General features: G+C 36.5%; 1 protein-coding gene across 37 annotated transcripts in view; it reads right to left on the reverse strand.

Annotated features, from left to right (window-relative positions):
- Window positions 1–1214: 1214 nt before the first annotated feature.
- The window catches only part of LOC125059015 (twitchin), a 120861-nt gene continuing 98892 nt past the window's right edge, over window positions 1215–23183 (reverse strand). For 36 of the 37 annotated variants that reach the window (XM_047663109.1, XM_047663120.1, XM_047663123.1 and 33 more), the window contains 35 exons: window positions 22926–23120; window positions 22321–22525; window positions 21636–21794; window positions 20479–20683; window positions 20155–20291; window positions 19491–19700; window positions 18733–18982; window positions 18018–18123; window positions 17649–17769; window positions 17062–17259; window positions 16798–16917; window positions 16545–16709; window positions 15920–16090; window positions 15637–15753; window positions 15141–15306; window positions 14865–15025; window positions 14477–14635; window positions 13395–13602; window positions 11386–11572; window positions 10936–11090; window positions 10249–10401; window positions 9704–9833; window positions 8558–8657; window positions 7948–8113; window positions 7260–7384; window positions 6580–6775; window positions 5756–5925; window positions 5414–5532; window positions 4965–5112; window positions 4421–4587; window positions 3856–3994; window positions 3499–3607; window positions 3022–3158; window positions 2206–2375; window positions 1215–1921 (listed from right to left, as the gene is read on the reverse strand). In XM_047663109.1, coding sequence (XP_047519065.1) covers window positions 1715–1921; window positions 2206–2375; window positions 3022–3158; window positions 3499–3607; window positions 3856–3994; window positions 4421–4587; window positions 4965–5112; window positions 5414–5532; window positions 5756–5925; window positions 6580–6775; window positions 7260–7384; window positions 7948–8113; window positions 8558–8657; window positions 9704–9833; window positions 10249–10401; window positions 10936–11090; window positions 11386–11572; window positions 13395–13602; window positions 14477–14635; window positions 14865–15025; window positions 15141–15306; window positions 15637–15753; window positions 15920–16090; window positions 16545–16709; window positions 16798–16917; window positions 17062–17259; window positions 17649–17769; window positions 18018–18123; window positions 18733–18982; window positions 19491–19700; window positions 20155–20291; window positions 20479–20683; window positions 21636–21794; window positions 22321–22525; window positions 22926–23120 — 5631 coding nt within the window. In that variant the 3' untranslated portion in view covers window positions 1215–1714. Of the gene's footprint in view, window positions 1922–2205; window positions 2376–3021; window positions 3159–3498; window positions 3608–3855; window positions 3995–4420; window positions 4588–4964; window positions 5113–5413; window positions 5533–5755; window positions 5926–6579; window positions 6776–7259; window positions 7385–7947; window positions 8114–8557; window positions 8658–9703; window positions 9834–10248; window positions 10402–10935; window positions 11091–11385; window positions 11573–13394; window positions 13603–14054; window positions 14135–14476; window positions 14636–14864; window positions 15026–15140; window positions 15307–15636; window positions 15754–15919; window positions 16091–16544; window positions 16710–16797; window positions 16918–17061; window positions 17260–17648; window positions 17770–18017; window positions 18124–18732; window positions 18983–19490; window positions 19701–20154; window positions 20292–20478; window positions 20684–21635; window positions 21795–22320; window positions 22526–22925; window positions 23121–23183 lie in introns of those variants that run through there. The other variant, XM_047663144.1, reaches the window with a different exon arrangement.

Raw genomic sequence — 23183 nt, forward strand, 5'->3', positions numbered from 1 at the left:
TCGACATTATCGTATTGGCATAGTCTGTAAGGATAATGTATGTATTTCTGTAATAAATAAATAAATAAAGTCTTTAAAGGGATCAAGTATCTAAATTATATCAATTTGTATTAATAACAGTTAAAAATAAACAATTTATAATAAACTAACCTAACCTCCCCTTATTGTTTCCGTTTAACTTCTCTTTCACGAGTTCCGAGTCCGTCTTCCCATCTCTTTATGTAAATGCTACTTTTCCTTCTCCCATCTCTGGGATACCATTCTAAGACGTCTTTCTTGAATTTGTCTTTCGGTATCTTCGTATATCTAGTTCATGATGCGCATGCACGTGGATCATTGTGATAGTGTTTTGAATTCTGGTGACTGAATGATGGATATTACAATTCCATCTAAAATTCCTTGAAAATTTATAAACTTGACTAACAATTTAATAATTAATCATCTACAAATTACTATAAATAACCACCGATCTCGGTTATTGTACCTACTTCAAAATACGGAACCCCTATCGCCCAACCGTAAGCACGCTTTACAAAGCTTTTTTGGTTACGTTTAGTTTTTTAATTTCTCCCTCTTAATGGCGTTCCGAACACTTTACTGCTTGTATCCTGGAGTCCGAGCTACTGTTTTATGGCCTATTAATTTTACTAGTGTTATTGCTTCGGTCAACTTGTAACGCTAAGTGTTTAATTTTAATTTGTTAATCGAAATAGATTTTATTACATTTATACAATTTGATTTTTATGTTTAATAATATGCTATGATTTTTCATACTTTAGACTTTAGTTGCTTTATAAATTATTAGATAACATAAAATCAGTGGCGCTACAACCTATTTAGATCTGGGGTTCAAATTTCCGCATCTGTTTCACGATATGTCAATCTAATGGGCAAATAGGTGATCAGCCTCCTGTGCATGACACACGCCGTCGACTTTAAGACGTGCCGGTTTCCTCAGGATGTTTTCCGTCACCGATCGAGCGTATGATAAATGCGCAAATAAGTCCATTTGGTGCACAGCCGGGGATCGAACCTACGACCTTTGGGATTAGAGTCGCACGCGGAAGTCTGATGATTATTTAATTAGAGATTTACTCAACATTGGCTTACTTTGCCCCAATAAAGCAACTAATCTTCACCTCGTATACAATTTTATAACTCTATATAATATAGTATATTTATGGGTGCGGTATATAAAAAATAAAACACAACTATATTTTTAAGTATACATATTTATTTATAAATTGCGGTCACATGATATAAATTAATTTATTTACAATTTAATATTACATGTTATGTAAAAAATAAAGATTGCGATTCACTGGCGACCATCTGATCCTACTCCGCGGTGGCGAACGGAATACTGGACAAAGGGTCGTCGGTTCGATTCTAATCTTCGCATATTAATTTCAAGCTTAAATCTCCAGAAGCTGCATGTTAGAGGACAATAAATAAACATTTAATGACTAGAGCGAAACGTTCCAAGCTTCTCGTAGGCATTCGATAGGGTAACACTTAAATTACTTAATAAATAATAATAAATATTTTTAAAATTAATTATAATATATTTAAACGAGTTTCGAAGACTCCGTATAGTATAAAAAAATCGTATGAAAAGTTCGAATAAATAGCGTTTTTGTGAGAGTTTCATGGTGTCCCGCAGGGTGCCATGCCGGGGCCGCTACTTTAAATGTTATATGTCAGTCAGTGTCGTTTAGTTGTCGACTACGTTAAGGTAGAAAGCCGCGAAGGAGTCGCCTTTGGAGCCGACGGCGCGCGCTTGGTACTGGCCGCTGTCGTCGCTCGAGCTGGAGGCGATCTCAAAGCGATACTTGGAGTCGCCTTCCATTGTGAATCTGTAGCGGGTTGATGTTTCGTCGATGGGTTTGCCGTCCTTTAACCATTGGAGTTGGAGAGGTGGCTGTAACATAATTTAATATTAAAATAAATATATATCATAATAAGTTTAAGCTATAGTAGAAAACCAACGCTTAGAAGTAAGTTTTCCGTTAATTTATTTTTTTATTGAAAAAAAAGGTGTTTTTAGTTAAACCTATCTTTTACGTTGGTTTCCAAAACAATTTTTTTACAGAACAAATTATTCATACATTTTCGTAGAAAATCTACTATTCTTGGCAATTACGTTTGGAAGATTATTGCACCCATTATTAATAAGGATTATAACGTAAATATATTTTTAATTACCTTCTCCAACTCAGCTATGAAGGCAGCCGGCTCGGCGCTAACCGTAGTCGTGGAGTTAGGGAAGCTCGTGAATTGGGGCGTGGTGATCTCTTCGCCCGAAACACGAACAACTAACGTACACGACGAGAATGATTCACCCGCGTCATTGAACGCCTCGCATGTGTATACACCTGTATTTATTAAAAAAAACTCATTAATTAGAAAAATATCTCTTACAAGACACCATACGAAATTAGTACAATGATGTGAATAAAAAATTGCGCCTGATATATTTTGAAATCAAAGTTTACGATACTTATTTATTTCGTAATCCTCCTACAGCTAACAAAAAATATATATCAATAAAACAATTAAATTAAAAATAGCCAGAATACATAATATTTACAAAAAGATTCAAACATTTCCAAAAGGGAAAAAGTAATAAAAATTATTCAATACATTTAACTAAGCAATACCTAATTAGGCTTTGAGTGATGGTGTTGCATACTTTGTGTTGATGTGAGGAACGTGCAACAAAGCACATTTATTTTGTAATAAAAATAAAATAATTGCGTGTGTCAATGTGTATGTAAATTTAAATAATTATGTTTATTAAATGTTAAATGATACCAAACAGTTTTAAATATCATAAATACTTTTTGCACAATCTTTTCTGATATTTTTTTAATGTCTCTTCGAACATTCATACGAAAGGAAAATATCCCCTCTACTTCAAAGAGCTATTATATATTTTGTTCTCTATGATTTACGACAATCACTTAATTAACCAGAGAACAAGAATAGAGTAGAAATGAAAAACTGAATGGAACTACTGACCAGCGTCTTCTGGGAATATCTCAGCGATGTGCAGTTTGTGAATGGAGGCTTCGCTGGAGTACTGGAAGTCCTTCGAAGGCTTAATCTCCTTGTTGTTGTGCAGCCAGACCACATCGAATCGTTCGGCACCCGTTATTCTGATGGCACATTTAGATTTATTTTTCATGTTTGACAACATTTAAAGCGAGGTGTAATTCTCCAAACTTTTTATTTTTACTGAATTGTGTTCGTTCTACACCCTTTAAAGCAATAAATGTAAAATGGAAATTTAGAAAAAAAATTAAAGGCCGGCAACCTACTCGCGAGCCCTCAGGCGTTGTGAGTGTCCATGGACGGCGGTATCACTGCACATCAGATGAGCCTCCTGTCAGTTTGAACACACATATTTGACTCATTGACGGCATTAAAACTGGAAAGGAACACAAGAGATCCAGTCATACGCTTAAAGCAACCAATTCCTCTCTATCTCCGTCTCACCTGCATGACAATGTGACAGCATCTCCATCGTTGACGATCTGCGAGATGGCGTGGTCCACTATCCGCGGAGGCTTGTCGCCCAACTTCGCGCTGGCTCCTCCGTCTGATGCTGAGATATACATTTTGTCATTAAAATATAGATTTGTGGAAGCTAAACAGCTCCTATATATATGTTTTTTTAAAGATATACTATAAAATATTTACAATTTTAAAGGAATGTTCAACTTGATGTTTCTGGGCTGCTGAATAGTTTAGTTGAAAATTGCGAAAGAAGAGAAAAACACAAACAGATATAAAATATTGTAATTACTTTCTTTAGAAATCGTAATATTAATTAAATTATCCAATTGAACCTACCTTTAACACTGACGCTGCACTTGGTCTCAACTTCTCCCTGACTGTTGATGGCCTTCAGAGAGTACACACCCTCGTCTTCAGGGAACACTTCATTGATGGCCAACGACGCTACGCCGTTCTTGTATTTAAGGTCAACAACCTGCAAAAACAAATATTTACTCAATTTTGTATTTTTTTAGGATAAGAGAGTCAAAGATTTCAAAAAGTTCATAAGAGGACAGTTATTTTTTTGAAGATATCATTCTTTTTGGTGCGTTAGGGAAAAATTATTAGAGTAAATTTTTACGATGCGCGCGCACACCGTCACAAAAAACCGACACCCTGTTAGCTATAGTCATCATTTTAGTTTAGGCGCGTTATGGAAAAATAATGAGAGTAATTTTTTACGAATATTTCAATGTGTATTTGATTCATAAATGAAATTTCCAAAACACTTTCAATTAAATTATTATTAATTTCAGATCTTTACTATTGTGTGAAAGTATGCATTACTTGACTGCGAGAAAGCAAAGTGCAAAACGTGTGCGTCAAATGTACAACTCCAACTCTGTTCTCTTCTACTCACCTCAGAGGAGTGCAGCGGCTGCCCATTCTTGAACCACTCCACTCGAGGGTCGGGGTCTCCCCGCACCGAGCAGGAAAGCAGCAAGGGCGCACCGTCCCTCGCCGCCCACGCGTCCGGCAGAGCGCGCGCGAACGATGGCGCGCACATGCTCGCGTCGGCCGCTGGCACTGAGGTATTCAAAATTATGTTACGTCACAAATACACTTAATTATTATTAAGTCAAAAATGTTGTCCACAAGTTCATTTTCTTTTAGATATTATTCCAAATAGCTACTCACACAATTTATGAATTTTATAACCAAAAAAACCATTAACCAAAAAATTTAAAGAAAATAGTTTACACGTACGTATGTACGTACTTATTCACGTGTATACGCTGTTTCGATAATTATTATACGCCTGGCAGAATATACGGCAATACGACAGATACACAAAATGCAATGAATTAGTATTTCGAATCCGATTTTATATAAATATAGTATTCGTTTACGTTAAGTTTTGTAACGTTGCATTTACTTTAAATATATATTTTTTCCACACTCACATATTAATTCCTTTGTGGCACTTCTCGACCGAGACGCAGAGTCCGAGTCTAGTTTGGAGCCATATTTCTTCTTACTGGCCTCTACCGAGCTCTGTGGCGAATACTTCGGCCTCATCGTGGTGGATTTGCTTGGCGGGTCAATTGTCACCTGGAAACAAACAATAAATATAAATCATTTTTTATTTAACAAGCGCGAATTTTTCCAAAATGCGGCATATAGATATTATATTCGGTGATACTTGTACTATATAACAGCTATATTCATTAATTTTGAAGATATATATTTTTAAGCTATGAACTATATGTTTTTTGATGGGACTAACTTAAATATACGAAATAGTAATTTTTAAACCTGTATTTTTATTTACTGTAGCTTACAAAAATAAAGTATAGTAAAATGAGCCAATTTATATTTTAAAACCACGAACTGGGAATTTAATAATCTGTACCTTAGTCTTAGTAATGATCGGCGCAGGCGCAGGTTTAAGATGTTTCTCGATGTATCGTCTCTCGCCTGAATGCAGCAAGTTGTGGGCTAAGGCCGCTTGTTCCTCGCTCACTACTTCACCTGCGAATGAAAAAAACTTTGTAATAACAAATAATTCAACTATAAAACATTGTAATAGTAGATAGAATAAAAATAATTACAGGCAATGTAAAATTAACCTTTAACAAAACAATTTTTTTCTCTTAGCTGATACTAATTTGTTGTTTGAGTATACGTATACGAGTATAGATATATTCAAATAAAAGTCTGTCATGTCATGTCTGCACATGCGGTATCCACTTACCCTCAACGATGACGACGCAAGAGGTCTCGTCCGTGCCGTGCACGTTGGTGGCGACGCACGAGTACTTCCCGCTGTCCTCGGGCCGGCAGTCGATGATCTCCATCGTCACCACGCCGTCCGAGTTCGACATCGCGTAGTCGTACTTCGATAGCTCGCGTTTGTCCTTGTACCTGGGGCAAAGTAAACCATTTAGTTTTAGTTCCATTCATTTATTTCAAATACGTTTTCTATATCGTCACTGTAGAACAACCTTGTATGTCAAAATAAAAAACGACGGGTCGCACTCCGGGAGTGCCGGCAGAAGTGAAAACTTGAATATTAACGTTGTGCATTTTTGACATTTTGGAATGGTTAGGGAATAATTTTGCACGAATTGCTTTAATTATCATTTATGTGGTAGAATACAATATTTATTTATTGCACTTATCGTACACAAACATGAAAATTTATATTACATTAAATACGCCGCGCCAGCTGTCTACTTTCCATCCGTCTTACGAATTTTCGATCAAGTCACGTGTCCTGACGCGAGTTTAACATTTTTTACCCATTCCAAAAAAAGTGTACAACGCCGTTAAAGAAGTTTTCACTTCAAAAACATTTATTTTTCATTCGTATACTATATATATCATGAAGTAAGGTAAAAAGGACTTATTTATTAATAACATAAATAAGTCCTTTTTACCTCTAAAACTATGGACAAAACGATTTCGTTTCCTGTAATGTTTGGTTTTCTGGACATACGAGGCTATCATTGTACAGCGACGATATGTTCATACTTCTAAAAGATTTCGTTTTACTCAACAGTTAATCGTAACACTAACCATTTGACAGTCGGAGGTGGTTTTCCACTCAAGCAGCAGAGCAGCTTGCAAGTGTCCCTGGCCTGCATGACCCTGGGCCTCAACTGGAAGGTGAAGGAAGGAGCGGTCTCGCTGCTTTCTTGCCAGAAGGTGTACGGGGTGTGTTCGCGGCGACGAGGGGCTTCGGGCACGTGCTGTCTCTGCACTTTAGGTACCGCTGGAATATAATTCAAGAATTATAAGTATTTTTTATATTTCATCACTCGAGAGTCCTATATGGTCTCCTACAGAGAAAACTTAACATCGAAATTGCGTTACCATTATTGTGGTAACAACTTGTTAAAAATACGAAAATATATTTTTGATCTGGGAGCCGTCAAGTATTAAGTAACGAATTTTTCTGACCTTTTAAACGTTACGATACGGGGCGGGGATTTAATTACGCGTTATTGTTAATATTATTTTCGATTTTCCAGTACTTTACAGTTAAGAGTCACCAGGTGGTCACGAAACGTTTTAACTATACTTGGGTACAGAAAAACGTTACGGCGCGTTACATGGGGGGGGGGGGTTTAATAACCTCCAAAAATTGCGTCACGTAATACTTGAACGCTCCCTCTATACTAACAATGAAATTGTTTATACGGACAAGGTTTCACAAATGAACACAAATAATTAATATAATCTAGAGAACTACTCACGTTGTACGTTTAAGAAGACAACTTCCTCCCTGAAGCCGTAATGGTTCTCCGCTCTGATGATGTACTCGCCGCGGTCTTCCAACTTGGCTCGGTTTATGATGAAGTAGTAGTCGTCTCCCGCGTATCTGTATATTAAACATTTACATGTCAAATATTCATGAAAGTAGAATTAACAGAGAATATTTTTAGACAAGAACGTAATTGTAAAAAGGCAAGAACTGGTAAACAAAGATTTTTTGAACTTGATTAGTGAGAAATGCTATTTATATGTGATGGTCAACCGAACACGGTCATATACCGCTACAGCATTGTTTTTTATATGGACATTGGACCCATTGGACCCCCTTTTCCCCTCATAAGCAATACCTCTGCACCTCTCTGACGCAACAGAGCATTATAAAAAGAAGCAGACAACAAATATCGACAGCTTTGATGGGATACCTCATCTCGGACCGATTAATGTCATATATTTTGTTTTTTTTGTGATTCACCGGTGGCCCTCACTTAATTATGAAAAAAATATTATAATTTTGTTTATTTATTTTTATTTACATAGCCAACAGCTTTTATAAAAATTACAAAACCAATGTACAACGAATTACCATGAACGACTTACCCTGTTATAAACTAAATTATTTCTTAATTTATAAATTCTGGCAGATATGAATAGTGATAGAGGGAGTTATACCTCTTCATGTACTTGACGGACTGGCGGAGCTCCCTGTTGTTGTGGCTCCAGGTGACGGTCGGGGCGGCGCAGGCGATGATGCGGCAGTACAGCTTCACGGACTGACCCTCGTAGCAGAAGGCCGATTGGGGCTTTATCACGAACCGTGGTGCCGCTTGGCGACGGTCTGTTCATTTTTATTCATTAATTATAAATCATTAAAAAAAAAAAACTTATTTAAGTTTGGACCCCAGATTTCTGTATGCTTTTTCATTATCATAATAGGCAAGTAGGATCAGCCTCCTGTGCCTCACACGCCATCGACCTTTTGTGTTTGGTCTAAGGCAAGCCGGTTTCCTCACGATGTTTTCTTCCACAGTTCGTGTGAATGTATTATGCACACATAGACAGAAAGTCCATTGGTGCACAGCCGGTGATCGAACCTACGACTTCAATGATGAGAGTCGCTCGCTGAAGACACTAGGCCAACACTGCTCATATTTAATAAATGAGTGTAAAATTGTGAAAGCGAAACGCGTCATGATGAAATCAAAGTGAACGTACAAACTAACGTACTACTGAACTAAATTAACAAAAGATTCTTTAATAATGAAATTAAAGCTTTACTCACCGAATTGTCCATCATAGATCTTCCACTTCTCAATAAGTAGTTTACGCAGTGAACTATATTCGCTGATTCTTCCAATCGGCAGGACGAATGATGACCAGTTCTGAAATTAAATTTTTAATACGGTTGCTCAAAAAGTGGCGTATTGCAGGGACGTATAGCGTTCGGGATGTGGGCTATTACACACTCGTGCTTTTTCTTTACCTTTTCCGAACTAGTGCGTTTTCTTTCCCAACTGTCAAGATAATGTCTATTAAAAAGAAAAAAAAACAACCACGAAGTTTTTACTAAAAAAAATCATAGAAGTTTTTATAATTCAGGCAAATATTTCAAAAAAGAAGCTACTCATTTGTTTTAATATCAGATTTAATGATTTGATTCAATGAGTTTTAGGTTAGGTTTCATTTCATTTCATCTCATTAAATTTCATATCAATAAAAAAATTCTACTGAAGATTTGGCTGTATGGGCATAGTTCCCTTTGCCTACCCAGAATGGGTGAAGAAAAAAAAATCTCTGCTCATATTCTTTTACAGTTGGCGCCATTTTCCAAAAATGTTCTTTGCGAGTTTAGTTGTTTGTTATATTATATATTAAATATACATGAACAATCATACGAAATTAATAATAGTTTGTCTCAAACAGTAAATATGCAACCTAAAACTTCCCCAGTTCGTAAAAAAACTGTACCAATTTCAATGTATATGTGAATTATAACTTTTATAAGAAATAAATGATTAGTTAGTTGAGTTTATTGTGTTTTTATTATTTTATTAAATTGCTTAATTTTTTCGCAACTGTTTTAAAAATAGTCGTTCAGTACACGTGCGGAACCATCATTGCAACTTGTTCCGACTGTCAACCCTCACCTTCGGCTGCGCCTCGGCTCGGGTAGACATTTGTCGGAACTCTTTGCAATGACAAGCTTTCCGCACTCGTAATGAAATATACTATATTGGTTACTTTACCAATTTTACGTATACACGAAACGAGTGAAAATAATTAGTTATACCAAATTCTTCAAATATTTTAATTAGTCCAAGTTTTGACAGCAAATATTACTGAAATTGCCAGAATACTCAGAAATTTAAAATTTTGCGTATTATTGCCGGTTAAAGAAAGAAATACTATTTCGAGTCGGTTCACCCACCTCGTATCTCCTTCGAAGCCTGTCCCGCATAGCCTCGTAGCGTCTGGCGGCGATAGTAGCGGTCCTAGAAGCGGACGCGTCGCCCGCCAACCACTTGTGCACGAGGCACTCGTGTGCTGTCAGACGTTTTCTGAAATTCAATATTTACGTAAGCAGAAGTCCATGTCATCATTTGCGAGTTATATTTTAAGCTATTGCATAGATTTTATCGTAGGCTTTGAGCGCGGCGACCGAATCAAGAAATTCCGTAACGAAAATAACCTAACACACGATGACGTAATATAGGTGCGACCAATACGAGTTAGAGCGGTACAGAACGCATACTGCGTATTCACATCTCTAGTAGAGTGGTAGGTAGAATTAATATCAAAGATAAAAAATACTACATAAATAAAAAATAAATTAATAATTATAATTGCGTAAGTTGATAAAAAATGCAATGCAATAGCTTTACCGCAGCATTCCCCGAGTGTCATACTTTTTTTTATAACAATAATTAATACGTTGAAATCTTGAAGCTCTTTTAAAATCCAAACAAAACTCACTCCTTGTTCTTAACCAGCAGCCGTCTGATGAAGTCCTTGGCATCATCAGATACGTGCTGGAAAGCTTCCTCGTCGAACTCCCAGTCGCAGGCCTTCACGTTCTTCAGGGTCTCGATGTCGTTGTTACCCGCGAATGGCGAGAGTCCGGATAATCTGAAGAGCGTACCGTATAAATTGTTACATCCAACTAATGGAATTTTAAATTATTTCTATATCGTGGAAGAAACATTTATTAAATTTTTGTAAAAATTTTCGTCGATAACCTATTTAATTATTTTAAATGTATCAAATGCTTTAAAGCCAAATTTAGGTACTCTTATTCGCACGCATTACAATCTAAATTATATTGCTATCGCGTATTATCTTGTCTGTGATCGCACTCCTCCAAAACGGCTCGACCGATTTTTATTAATTGTAGTTATTATAAATTTTTGTTCATTTAAGAATAGGTCGTTCTTACAGATGCGTGATTCAAATCTTTTTAAAGAGTAAATGTGGAGTTTCTGGTCCATTCTTCTCCACACGAAATTATCTTTTGGAAGGGGCAACTAGAATCATCTTTATATTTTATTTGACGTTTAAAAGTGCCATTCAAAGTGGTCTAATTGAAATAAATGATTTGACTAGACTTGACTTTTAACAACGCTTTTTGCTTCGCTGGCAACTGAAGTATATTTGGAAACTCACAAGACGTAGGCCAAGACTCCAACGGCCCACATGTCAGTGTAGAAGCCGACCGGTTCCCGCTCTACGATCTCTGGGGCTGCGAACTCAGCCGTGCCAGTCGATATCTTGACCACTTCATTGGGATCTAATTTGGTGGCCAGGCCAAAGTCGATGATCTGAAAATTTTATAAATAAATCAGGTTTTAAGGTATAGAAGGTTCCTGTGGCTTCAACACGGGATATTTTCTGACGAAAGCGCCAGATCTCTGCACACAACATTTAAAGTTAAGCTTCATTTTAACGATAATTGTTTTACATTGTAAGTAGGACGTGTCTGCTACTTTCGAAGACCTTTAAGCAATGTTAAAATAAAAAAAAATCCTAAAAAAATGTCTTTGGTATAGTTAAAACAAAAGTAGCAAATAAATTCGACACATAAGAAGTATTTTTTTTAATAAGTCTGAGCCTTACCTTAACATCAGTACCAGTTCTGGTCTGACACATGACGTTCTCAGGTTTGAGATCCAGATGAATAATGTTTTGTTCGTGCATATGTTTGACTCCCTCACAAACTTGTCTCATATAGTGCGCTGCCTCGGCTTCGCTCATGTTATAGCCAGGTTCGGTTATTCGCTCGAATAGCTCGCCGCCGGACAAGCTGCGAATTAATATAGTTTTTGTAATATAAATATTAATATCTCGGCATATAGATGCACAGATAAAAGATGGACTTTAAAGATCACTATCGACCAAAGGAAGAAGAAAAGGGCGCCTTAGATAGAGATAGAAGAGAGTTATCAGGAAGCGAAAAGAAGAAAGAAAGCCATGGATGAAGAAATTTGGAAAAAGCTGGAAGCCTTTACCCGTGAAGGGATTCCAATCAATGGTACTGAAGGAAATTAGGATAACGATTATCAAGAAAAAAATGGACATTGAATACATATCTAAACTGTATATTGTCAACATTTATAAAGATTGCAAATAAACGGGCTTTATTAAATAGAAAAGAAATTAGAGTAAACTTCAATATTAAAACTCTTCTGTATTGTCTTTGATTTACATAACCTTTACACATTTAAAGAAAAACGCTTTTTACCGGATTAAAGTTATGTATTATTATTATAAATTTACAACTATTTGACATAATTTTAAATTTATCCGACGTTTCGCGTGCTTTACAGCGTGCGTGGTCACGGTGACTGAAGACAAAAGATGTTGAATGTCAAAAGGTATCACAGCTGCAGAGAAAGTTGCCTTATCTGTATTTGTTTCCCCGGAGTTGGTATCGACTAAAAGATGGAGGGTTTTGGCAAAAATGGCTCACGGTGTCCTCTATTTTCGCGGATTGTTTTTCTTTTTGAGATTTTAATTTGGATATTATTGGATCCCAGGTGTTTGACAATTTTAGGCCGTTTTCTCTATTGAAATTGGGGTGTTTTTTGATTTCAATGGCTTCGCGTACCAATCTTGGGAAGAATCTTTTCTCTTTCGCAAGTACTTTCGGTTGGTCAAAGCGTATGTAGTGATTAGGCCTATCTAGTATGTGTTCACAGACTGCTGATTTTGTGTGTCGTCTATGTCTTATGTCTGCAATGTGTTCTTTGAGTCTGCTGGACATATTGCGTTTAGTTTGCCCTATGTAAGACAGGCCACAGTCTAAGACACCAAATACCAAACAAATAGAGGACACCGTGAGCCATTTTTGCCAAAACCCTCCATCTTTTAGTCGATACCAACTCCGGGGAAACAAATACAGATAAGGCAACTTTCTCTGCAGCTGTGATACCTTTTGACATTCAACATCTTTTGTCTTCAGTCACCGTGACCACGCACGCTGTAAAGCACGCGAAACGTCGGATAAATTTAAAATTATGTCAAATAGTTGTAAATTTATAATAATAATACATAACTTTAATCCGGTAAAAAGCGTTTTTCTTTAAAAACTCTTCTGTATAATCATTTCTTAACCTTATTCTATCCTCATCAATCGTGACTTGTATAATTCTTATGTTTCCTTTTACATCACTATTCGCTATTCATGTATTTGTAAGATTAGCTTTTAAGTTTTTAGTTTGCTATTAATATTTTTTTTGTATTACTTAAGATTAAGGATTCGGCACTTCTCGCACGCATGTTTATTTTTTATTTTTTTTAAAGTTTTTTTCTTAACTAGGGTTGCCTGGAAGAGATCGCTTGTTAGCGATAAGGCCGCCCGTTGCATCCCTTATAATTTTTTATGTATTGTGTTTCTTTCATTTGCAACGAAGTGTAAATAAATAAATAAATCTTTGCATGTCGGTAAACAAGAAATTTGTCAATTTAATAATTTATAGTCAAATAACGTGTTCGCTCTAAAATTCTTGAAATTTTAAAGAATTTTAGAGCGAACACGTTGAGGTTTGTGTTCAAATTTTAGGAAAAGTAACAATATTAAAAATGTTTGACTTGAAATCAGCTATACAACCCAACAATATACTCACAATTCAAATATCAGCACCATCTCGTCATCATCTTCGAAGGCATCGTGAAGGTTGATCAATTTCCTATGGTGCAGCTGGTTCATAATATCTATTTCCTTCTTGATCAATTCCTTCTCCATAGCGCCAGTGACGGGAATGAATTTAGCCGCAAATATGTTGCCGGTTGCTCTCTCGCGACATCTATGGACCACGCCGAACGCACCTGTGCCTACAACATTACATTAAACCTTAGGCATCTAGATTTATTTTAATTTATATATAAATTAATTTATTAGAATATAAGGCGTTTAAAGTTATTTCAAAATAAATAATTATTGCATAATACAGTTGTTTATATCTTTAACGCTAGAAAATATAAATAAAAATGTGCAATTTTTAGTTATATTTTGACATACTAAATGATAATAGCTATTAAATTTAAACATATATAAATATATAGCTCAAACCGTTATACTACTTAATGAAAAATTATTAAAGCAGATAAAAATATTCTAATATATCGCTTATAATTTGAATTTATTATATTGCGTTATACATATTATATCTCCCTTAATTATTGCCGTATAATTAAAAAAATTAAAAGGGTGTGGTTAAATATAACGCATTCTAAGTAAGGGAGATACACCTATAAATAAATTAAAATGCGTGAGAGATAGATGCAAATAGATAGAGCAACTACATCGATCTATTCACAAACAGACCTCTGGTACGTTTCCGTTTAGATGTTCTCACGAAGTCACCTGCGAAATTCGACATTATTTACACGGACTTAGGGTTCAAGTTCAACTACTCGGGTTAGTTTGTGTTAACTAAATTTCTCAAGCAACTTCGTGAGTTAAAATCTACTTTACATGCGTAACTATTGAAATCTATTTTTTTTGTTCTACCTACGTAAAAGCAATAACTGCTCTATGCAAAAGTTTAATTATTAATAAGTAATAATATATCTATATTTTCTATTATTTATACCCGTTAATAAAAATTAGAAATTCCTTATTATATAACTTTTCGAGGGTAAAATAATTTTTAAAGGTAGTTCGATAAATACTTTCGGAGGGTAGCTGCAAATGTTAAGTACTTACCAATCTCCTCTAAGATGTCGTATTTGTCGTAGACGGAGCAAGTTTGAATCTCGACAGGTTGCGGCACGTATTTGCTGTAGATATCAAATACATAGCTATCGTAGTCCTTTACTGGGCCGTGGTCTGCGTTCGTACGTATACGTTTGCCGCTTTCGTCCACTGTAAAATGATTATGAGTAAATTTACCAAAAACGACTAAACTTCATCTAATAAAGATTTTTGATCATTATCACTTTAAATAATTATATATTATAATAATATATTTTTTTTATTAGTACTATCTATTAAGTCTAAGTCTTTAAGGCCAAAAGACTGACTCTTAGTCCTTCAAAAAGTCGATTTCAAGTTAAATTTTATTGTATAAACTTAAAAAAAAGTTATAATTTACCAGGATATTCCTTCTTCTTGAACTCCTTCTTAATAATAGACTTAGTTTGTACAAGTGACGTGGGTTCGCTTGGCTCCGAACGTCCGTAGATGTTCTCGGCGTATACGCGGAACTCGTATTGTTTGCCTGACGCAAGACCCGTTATTGCCATCGTTGTAAACCTGAAATTAATATTTTTCAATTAGTTCCAAGTTTAGTTTTCTAGTAAATTATGTTTTGTAGTAAACACAAGCAGCCATTTTTTTGATTCAGACGATTGAACTAGAGAATAATTACCTGGTGTTGCCAACCCTAATCCAGCTAGACATAGGGTGTTCTCGTTTCTCAACCAAGTAGTTGGTGATATCTGATCCGCCATCCCATAGTGGAGCACGCCAGCTCATAGCTAGAGAATCCACGCCAATGTTGTCTACCGCTGGGAAGCGAGGTGGGTCCGGACGATCTAAGAAAATATTGATTGTATATTTTGACGATTCATTATTAATATTATTTTATGATTGGGTGTAACATTATTTCAGCGGTATTTCGAATTTATGTTTTATAACAACAATTTCTATACTTTTTTTTAAATAATACTTTTGACAGCTTTAGATATCATTATGATAGCAACACTTCTAGGCCACAAACTATAATATTCGTAAAAAATGTGTCTTAATACTTCATAAAAACCTGTGTCCACCACACTGTGTAAAATTATTTTCATTTCTTTCTGATAATGTATAGAATAAATAAATAAATAAATTTAAGAGATGAATATAATTATTAATTTTACCGCTAATCTCGATGTGGATGCTGGCGGAGTCCTGTCCCAATTCGTTTTCAGCCGTGATGCGGTAAGGGCCAGAGTCTAGTTTGCTTGCGTCACGGATTGTCAATATCGCGTGACGTTCTAAAAAAAATGAGTCAAAAAATCATAAACACAAGTAGTTTTCATTAAAACAATAATTGTTTAGAAGTAGAACATACGCTACTCGTACGTAATATTATAAATTACGTACGAGCAGCGTATGTATATTTGTACGTTTAATAAAACTTATAAAAATAATTACTATTACCTTTCCTCTCCACGTGATAGTGCAGTCCAGACTCGATGGTCTCTCCCTCTCTGACCCAGGTGATCTTGGGAACCGGATGTCCGGTGAAGGGAATCTTGATTACGACATTTTCGCCCTTGTCGAAGTAGGCCGTGTCTCGGAAGCGTGGTGGGACGTTTAGTTTTGGTGCAGCTAAAATTTAAATAAATTTTATAATTACAATCGGGACAATATCTAATCTACGTACATGTACGTAGGCATGAGCAACAAAGCGTACCAATTAACAGATTGGACTACTACAAGGATTAGTTCTTATATTTTTTTGCTTCAACATTCGAATTTAATTTCATAAATATATTGGTGTGGCCAAACGTGGCTTTTTAAAAAGGTGTTTATAACGTTAATTATAATAATAAAATAGTTTATTTGCTAAGATATTGGTACGATTAGATGGATTAATTATAAAAATCCGCACAATATATAAATAGGCATGCAAATGTCATTTAATTTTTACAATGCTGAGAATTCTTTGCATTACTAAATAGTCCGCAAAATCAGATTTTTACTGGACTTCTGTTCAAGATAAGATTCTTAAAGACATTTTCATACTGCCTCTCGAAAAGTAAACCAGGAAATGTAAACTTACTCATAATAAGAAGTTCAGCCCTGGTGCTCTTGGCACCGGCCTTGTTAACGGCTCTGCACTGATATTCGTCCGCATCCTCGCCGTACACCTCTAAGACAGTCAGGAAGTGGTTGTCTCCCTCGCTCCATATGCGGTAGCGTGGGCCGTTCATTATTTCACGGGCACCTGTAACACAAATCGAAATAGCTTTTGTTGATCCAATCTGTATGTACGGGATCTAAATAAGGAATCTGTATAATCTCATGCCACTCACCCTTGTACCAAGAGATGGTAGGCCGAGGTACTCCAGTGATGGTGCACTGGAACTTAGCGTTGTGGTACTGGATGCAGTTCGCGTTCTTCAATGGTTTCACTATCTCTGGCGGAGTTGCCGCTGGAAATTAAAAGAAATTGAACAAAAATTCTCTTAAAAGAGCAAAGTTATTTACAGAGACTGAATTAAGGATAACAGACCTCTCATAACAGGTTCATGAAGTTTTGAGGGTAGATTCAAATATCACATATAGCAGATCATTACCTGCAGGATCCTGTGCGCGCACTTGTTGGCTGTTAGTGCTGGGTGGTGATAAACCTGCTTCGTTTTGAGCGACCACTCTGAACTCGTACTGGCGTCCCTCGATGAGGTTGGCGCAGTTCAGTTGCGTGGCCACGCAGAGACCAGGGTTCACCCTCTGCCAACTCTGAGAGCCCACTTCGCGTTTGTCTACCCAATAGCCTAAAAGAATTCGAATAGTTTTGATTAGATATATAGAATAAACTTGACCGTCCCTGCCAAGAAAATACACCAGTGTCATAGTAGAAGGAGGCCTGGGAAATAATTTTATTTATTAAGGCGAAACGAAAAACATGTCAAAAACAGTGCGTGCGTACAAAGTACACATGTCAGAATTCGCCCTTCTCAATCTCTCTCAATTGGTCTCACTCGCTCTCTCCCTTTTCTTCGACAAAAACGCTGCACATCTTCGTGACGTTTTTTAAAAATTGTACCCTCATGCGCGTAAAAAAGGTTCACTTCAAAAACTCTATCCAAAGACAAAAAGGGGTTAAAAGTAGATTGTATCCCCATAATCGTGAATAAAGACAAGTGTGCCAAAAATGCAATACCTTGTATCCGAGCACCTCCATCGCTTTCAGGTTTGTCCCATTCAAGGTGAACAAAGTGTCCTCCGACTTCCACGATCTTGGGAACTCCAGGAGCCGATGGCGGGTCGAATGGCGCCTTAGCCTAAGCGAAAGAAAGGTAGATTTTGTAAAAAAAGATATACGTAAGTGCGTAATTTCTTTTCAAAACTTCTTTCTTTACACATTGTAATATTTAAAAAAAAACAGACAAGAAAATCTTTTTAGCTTAATCAGATGTATGTAGAATTATATAATTTCCAAAAACGCAACAAAAAACGGCTTAATAAAACAGACAGGACTTTAAATACATATCAAAGAGATATATATTTTGATATAGTATATGTAACATACCTTAACAGGATTAACACCTTCAAGGGCGGGTCCGATTCCGTTTTCATTAGCAGCGTGAATCCTGAAGTTGTATTCTTGTCCTTCAGTTAAGCCGTGGACTGTGAACCTGAAAATTTAATATGTTACATAAGAAATGTTTAATCATGAGATTTTATATTATTATTTTATTTGACAATTCAAAGAGAGAAAAAGATGATCTAAAGCTGTCTCTCTCTTATAGTCAATCAAAATATTGAATTAATGATGTACATATGATTTAATTTATGGAGGAAGCGTGGTGTACTGTTCCTCCAACGTACAGAGAGGATCCTCGAACTGTCTAAACACTAACTGGCCGGGCTGAAAGCCCCTGTGGGCGAAGTCGAGAAGTTCTACATATAGCGACCAGAATAACTTGATTAGGGTGTCTCTGGGATGATATCATAGGAGTAAGCGCAGATTGTAGATATAAGGATAACATTGGCTAGGTTAGTACAGTACCGGCAAACATCTTGAACATTAAACAAGGGAGTGGGAATAAGTATGCGCAGCGCGGGATACAAACGTCAACTGATTTACCAATCACGCGATCGACACGTCACTCTCCCGCCGCCCACCCTCTCCCAGTGATACCTAAAAATCGCTTCTGCGCAGGCAAGGTCATTTGTTCAAGATATTTGCCGGTGTCTGTACAAAGTTAATTTTGAGCTGTTACGGCTAAAACAAATAATGTTACCTGGTATCTCTAACACACGACGCGATGGTTATCCAGATCGTTCCAGAAATATCTATCCTCTCGACCACGTAGTGGGTGACAGGCAATCCACCGTCGTAGGTGGGCGGTTTCCAGGCGAGAGTGCACGTGTGCCTGGTGATATCTGTCGCTTCGAGAGGTCCTTGGGGAGGTCCGGGCAATCCCGTGACTGTCACCGAGAAGGTGTCCGATACCTCTCCCGAGCTGTTCTTGATTGTCACTTTGTATAATCCTGGAATTTCAGTGTTAAATGTTCATGTATTCCGAGATTTAAAAATGTGCGTTGATTGTGTACCAACTGTATATAATTTTAATAGTTTTTTCTTTCTTAATACGTAATGACCCTATTGCTGATCTTAAAGTAAAGGTAAATATCTTAAGAAAACCGGTAAAGAAAGACGCGTTGGAAGGCTAAATATCTACTTAGAAAAAAACGAAAAAAAAAAGTAACAAAAGCTCTGATGAAAGGCAGAGATAAGGTTTTGTAGCTGGATTATTATAATTTATTTTTCCCCAATACATATCCTAATAATATTTCTTCATCAGATTGAGAATTTTCCACACAGGCTATTAGATTTAATATTCCCAACTAGATTAATCTGTCATAAAACTTTTAACTGTGAAATATTTGCTTTTTAAATCCGAAACTTTAGTGTAAGATTTAAGGTCGAAACTTGTAGTCACACAAGTCTTCTAGCCTAGGTATTATCATTCCTATCGAAGTTGTCATAAAATCTTACCCATATCATCCTTAGTGATGTCCTTGATGAAGATAAGGATGTAATCATCGAACACTGTGAACTTGAAGTGAACAGACTCGCTAAGTGCACGGCCGTCTTTAGAGATCGTGACGTCAGCGGGCTGGTCACCCGTGTACAGAATCTTGATCTTGGTGTTGTCATGCTCCGGCAAGTGTAAGTCTCCCGGCATTCGGGTAATCCTTGGTGGGCCTGGGAAATAGTAATGACAATTTGATTTCTATGTTTTTTTATACTTCGTTATCTTAAACATATAGTAACGAAAGGCCTTTTCGCTAACAAGCGATTTCTTTCAGGTAACTCTAGTATGAAAAAATAAATAAATAAATACCTACTTAGTAGTACAAGTACATAATAATAATATATATGTAATATACATAATATGTAAAATAAATGAGAAAAAGCATTAAATTACATGTAACACTAGACTACTAAGTGTTACAAGTAGCTAATTACGAGGCAAATGAGAAATGCTCAAAAGGAAGATTCTTAAATAAATTTAAAGACTCGAGCTCGTCCGATCGGATACTTTGCACAGTAAAAATATCACTCTTTTTTTACTGTGCAAAGTATCCGATCGGACGAGAAATAACGCCAGGAGTGCCAGTTCTGGAGAATTTAAGGTTAATCCAAATGTTAAACTCACTTCCAATCTTGAGGTGAGCAGTGCAGTAAATGTGTCCAATGGAGTTGGAGGCTTCGCAGGTGTAGTCGCCTTCGTCTGCTTCCGTCACCTCCAGGATGTTCAGGCGGAGGGTGCCTTCGCGCGATTCCGCTATAAATCTGAAAAATATTTAATTGGAATATTAATACATTTTATTCTATAAAAGACAAGACACGCTTCACGAAACTGACGGTCAACCTCCAGAAATGGAGAGGCACCAAAAGAAGAGAAGATACTATAAATGCGTTGATACTTAAAAAAAAATTGATATAAAATATTTAGAAATACAAGTAAAACAACACTAACCTGGTACCAAGTACAACTTCCCGTCCACCCTTCATCCACCTGCCTGTGGGCAAGGGGCTGCCTGAGGCGACACACTCCAAAGTGAAAGGCCTGCCCATGGGCACGTTGAGATGAGGCGCCAACTTCTTCAGCCATTCCGGCTTGGCTCCACCAACTTCTTCACCAGTCCTTACGGGCGTCGTGCAGGACGATGGCTCCGATTTGCCTGTTATCAAAATTAAAGATAATTTAATAGATATTACTTTAATTACAATTGAAAATTTAAAAATAAAGCTTTATATAAATTTGACGATTATTTAAATTATCCTAATCCTTGGGATTGATTTGCTCCCGTTCAAACAATTTATACTACTCAAAACATGGCGTTAAAAAGAGTGGCGGAGAGTTCTTGCCAGTTCTCTTGCCCGCTCTACGCCCTTGTCTTGCGAACTGGTAGTAAATGTTAATTTAGAATCAATTTAACTTCTTTTCTGTTGTTCATAAGTGTACTTGGTTACGTATATGAATAAAGTTATTTTGAGTTTGAGTGTAAACACACTATCAAAAAAAAAAAAGTGTGTGTGTGTACAAAGTACACATGTCAGAAGTGAAACTTCAGTGGCAAACTAATCTTGAAGTGTTGTTCATATTTATACAAATCTAAAAGTTTAGATTTCCGATACTTAGAGGGACGGAAAAAGGAAGATATGTTAGGAATTTAATGAATTTAATTGTCATTAAAATATTAAGTGTCGAATAATAAATAATAAATAATAAAGAAGTTTGACTTCAAAAAGGAACATGGCGCGTAACCGATAAACGTGACGCGTACAGCGTAACGAAAAAATGTTACACTAAATTTTTTTCCAACCCCGATAAAGAAGTGTCACTTCAATAATAAATAATAAATAACAATTATTAATAATTAATAAATAATAAATAATGTGACGTTAATTTTTTTTCCAACGCCGATAAAGAAGTTTGACTTCAAAAAGGAACATGGCGCGTAACCGAAAAACGTGACGCGTAACGAAAAAATGTTACACTAAATTTTTTTCCAACCCCGATAAAGAAGTTTCACTTCAAAAACTAAGTATACTTTTGTATATAAAACAATAAATATTGCACTCAATGAACTAATAAAGAATACTAATAATCTAGATTTAAAATAGTCTCACCAGCAGAATTGACAGCAATAATCCTAAATTCGAAGTCTGCCTTCTCGCTGAGATTGAGCGCAGTGAAGCTGGTGTCCAGCACTGTGTAGTCATTGCATTTGACCCAAATAGAGCTTGACAGCTCGCGTCTTTCGATGATGTAGCCGCTGATACGTGCACCTGCGATCGTTGAAGTTGATAAATGGTGTTTAACACAAATAACTATATAATATGGATAAAATAAATGCAGTCCTCTCTTGCTGACGAATGAAAAGAACTCAAAGCGCGTATTATATATTGTATTGTTGGCCTAGTGGTTTCTATGAGTGCACCAACGTGCACCAATGGACGTGCGTATTTAACCGGCATGTCCTAGACGCAAAAAGTCGACGGCGTGCGTCACGCACAAAAGGATGATCATCTACTTGTCTATTAGTAAAAATGGATGATTACGAAACAGACACAGAAATCTGAGGCCCAGACCTAAAAGGTTGTAGCGGCATTGGTATAAAAATGTTTAATAATGATACTTTTTGATGTTTATTTTGCGATTGTATATATTTTATTAAATTCTTATTATATTTGGAAATGCTATTATTTAACCTGAGTAAAAGAGTTCTATCAGGAAAATCTTATTCGTATCGTGAGTGAATTTACCGATTATTGAGGAAGGCAAATCAAGCTAATAAATAATAAAAAGCCTCACCTCCATCACTAGCAGGTGCATCCCAAGCCACGTCAACGTAGTTCCTTCCGACTCGCAAGACACGAGGGTCCCTCGGGGCCGAAGGTGGTCCGGCGCGTCCGCGTACTTTGAACACTTGCGACGTACTGGAGTATTTGCTGAAGCCAGCCGCGTTCTTAGCGCGCACGCGGAACTCGTACTCGTGGCCGGGTTCCAGGTTGTATGCCTGGGTAAGAGAAATATAATTTTATTTATTTGAAAAATTAAATGTTTAACTAAAATAATTACTGTCGCTGGGGTTATTATCTCTGATTTGGGACCCACCCTTTGCTTGCTAGATTTAGGGGACTAATTAAATAAGAATAATATAATTTTTTCAGATAAATTAAAAAGAAAAAATAATACTATTAGATCTTCAAATAAAATCAGCAAATTTTATTTGTAAGGTATCCCTTACAAATAAAATTTGGTAACAGGCAAAATTTTAGAAATTTTTTATTTAATATTTATCAAAGTTTTCACTAATGTGACTAAACTTCTAAGTAAATACGTTTTTTTTATAAAATTAAGTCGCAAATTCGATTTTGGGTACTTTTGGCCATTCAACAAAATCCACAACTTCGTACCTGATAATTACAGTCCTTAACAAGATAGTCGGCGCTCGTCCAAATCTTATCCTGTACGTCTCTGTACTCGATCTTGTATCCTTGAATACGGGCCCCTCCGTCCGATCTGGGACGGTCCCAGATGACGGTAGCCGTCGAACCGTCCCAATCGGTGACACGTGGGACGCCTGGTGCGTCTGGTACCGTGAATGGGAACTGTGGAGTATGGGGTTAAGGTGATAATTGTGCGAATATAGAAGTAATCTTAAAAACTAAGTA

The sequence above is a fragment of the Pieris napi genome, chromosome 19 (assembly GCF_905475465.1).
Source record: "Pieris napi chromosome 19, ilPieNapi1.2, whole genome shotgun sequence".
Classification (NCBI taxonomy): Eukaryota; Metazoa; Arthropoda; class Insecta; order Lepidoptera; family Pieridae; genus Pieris; species Pieris napi.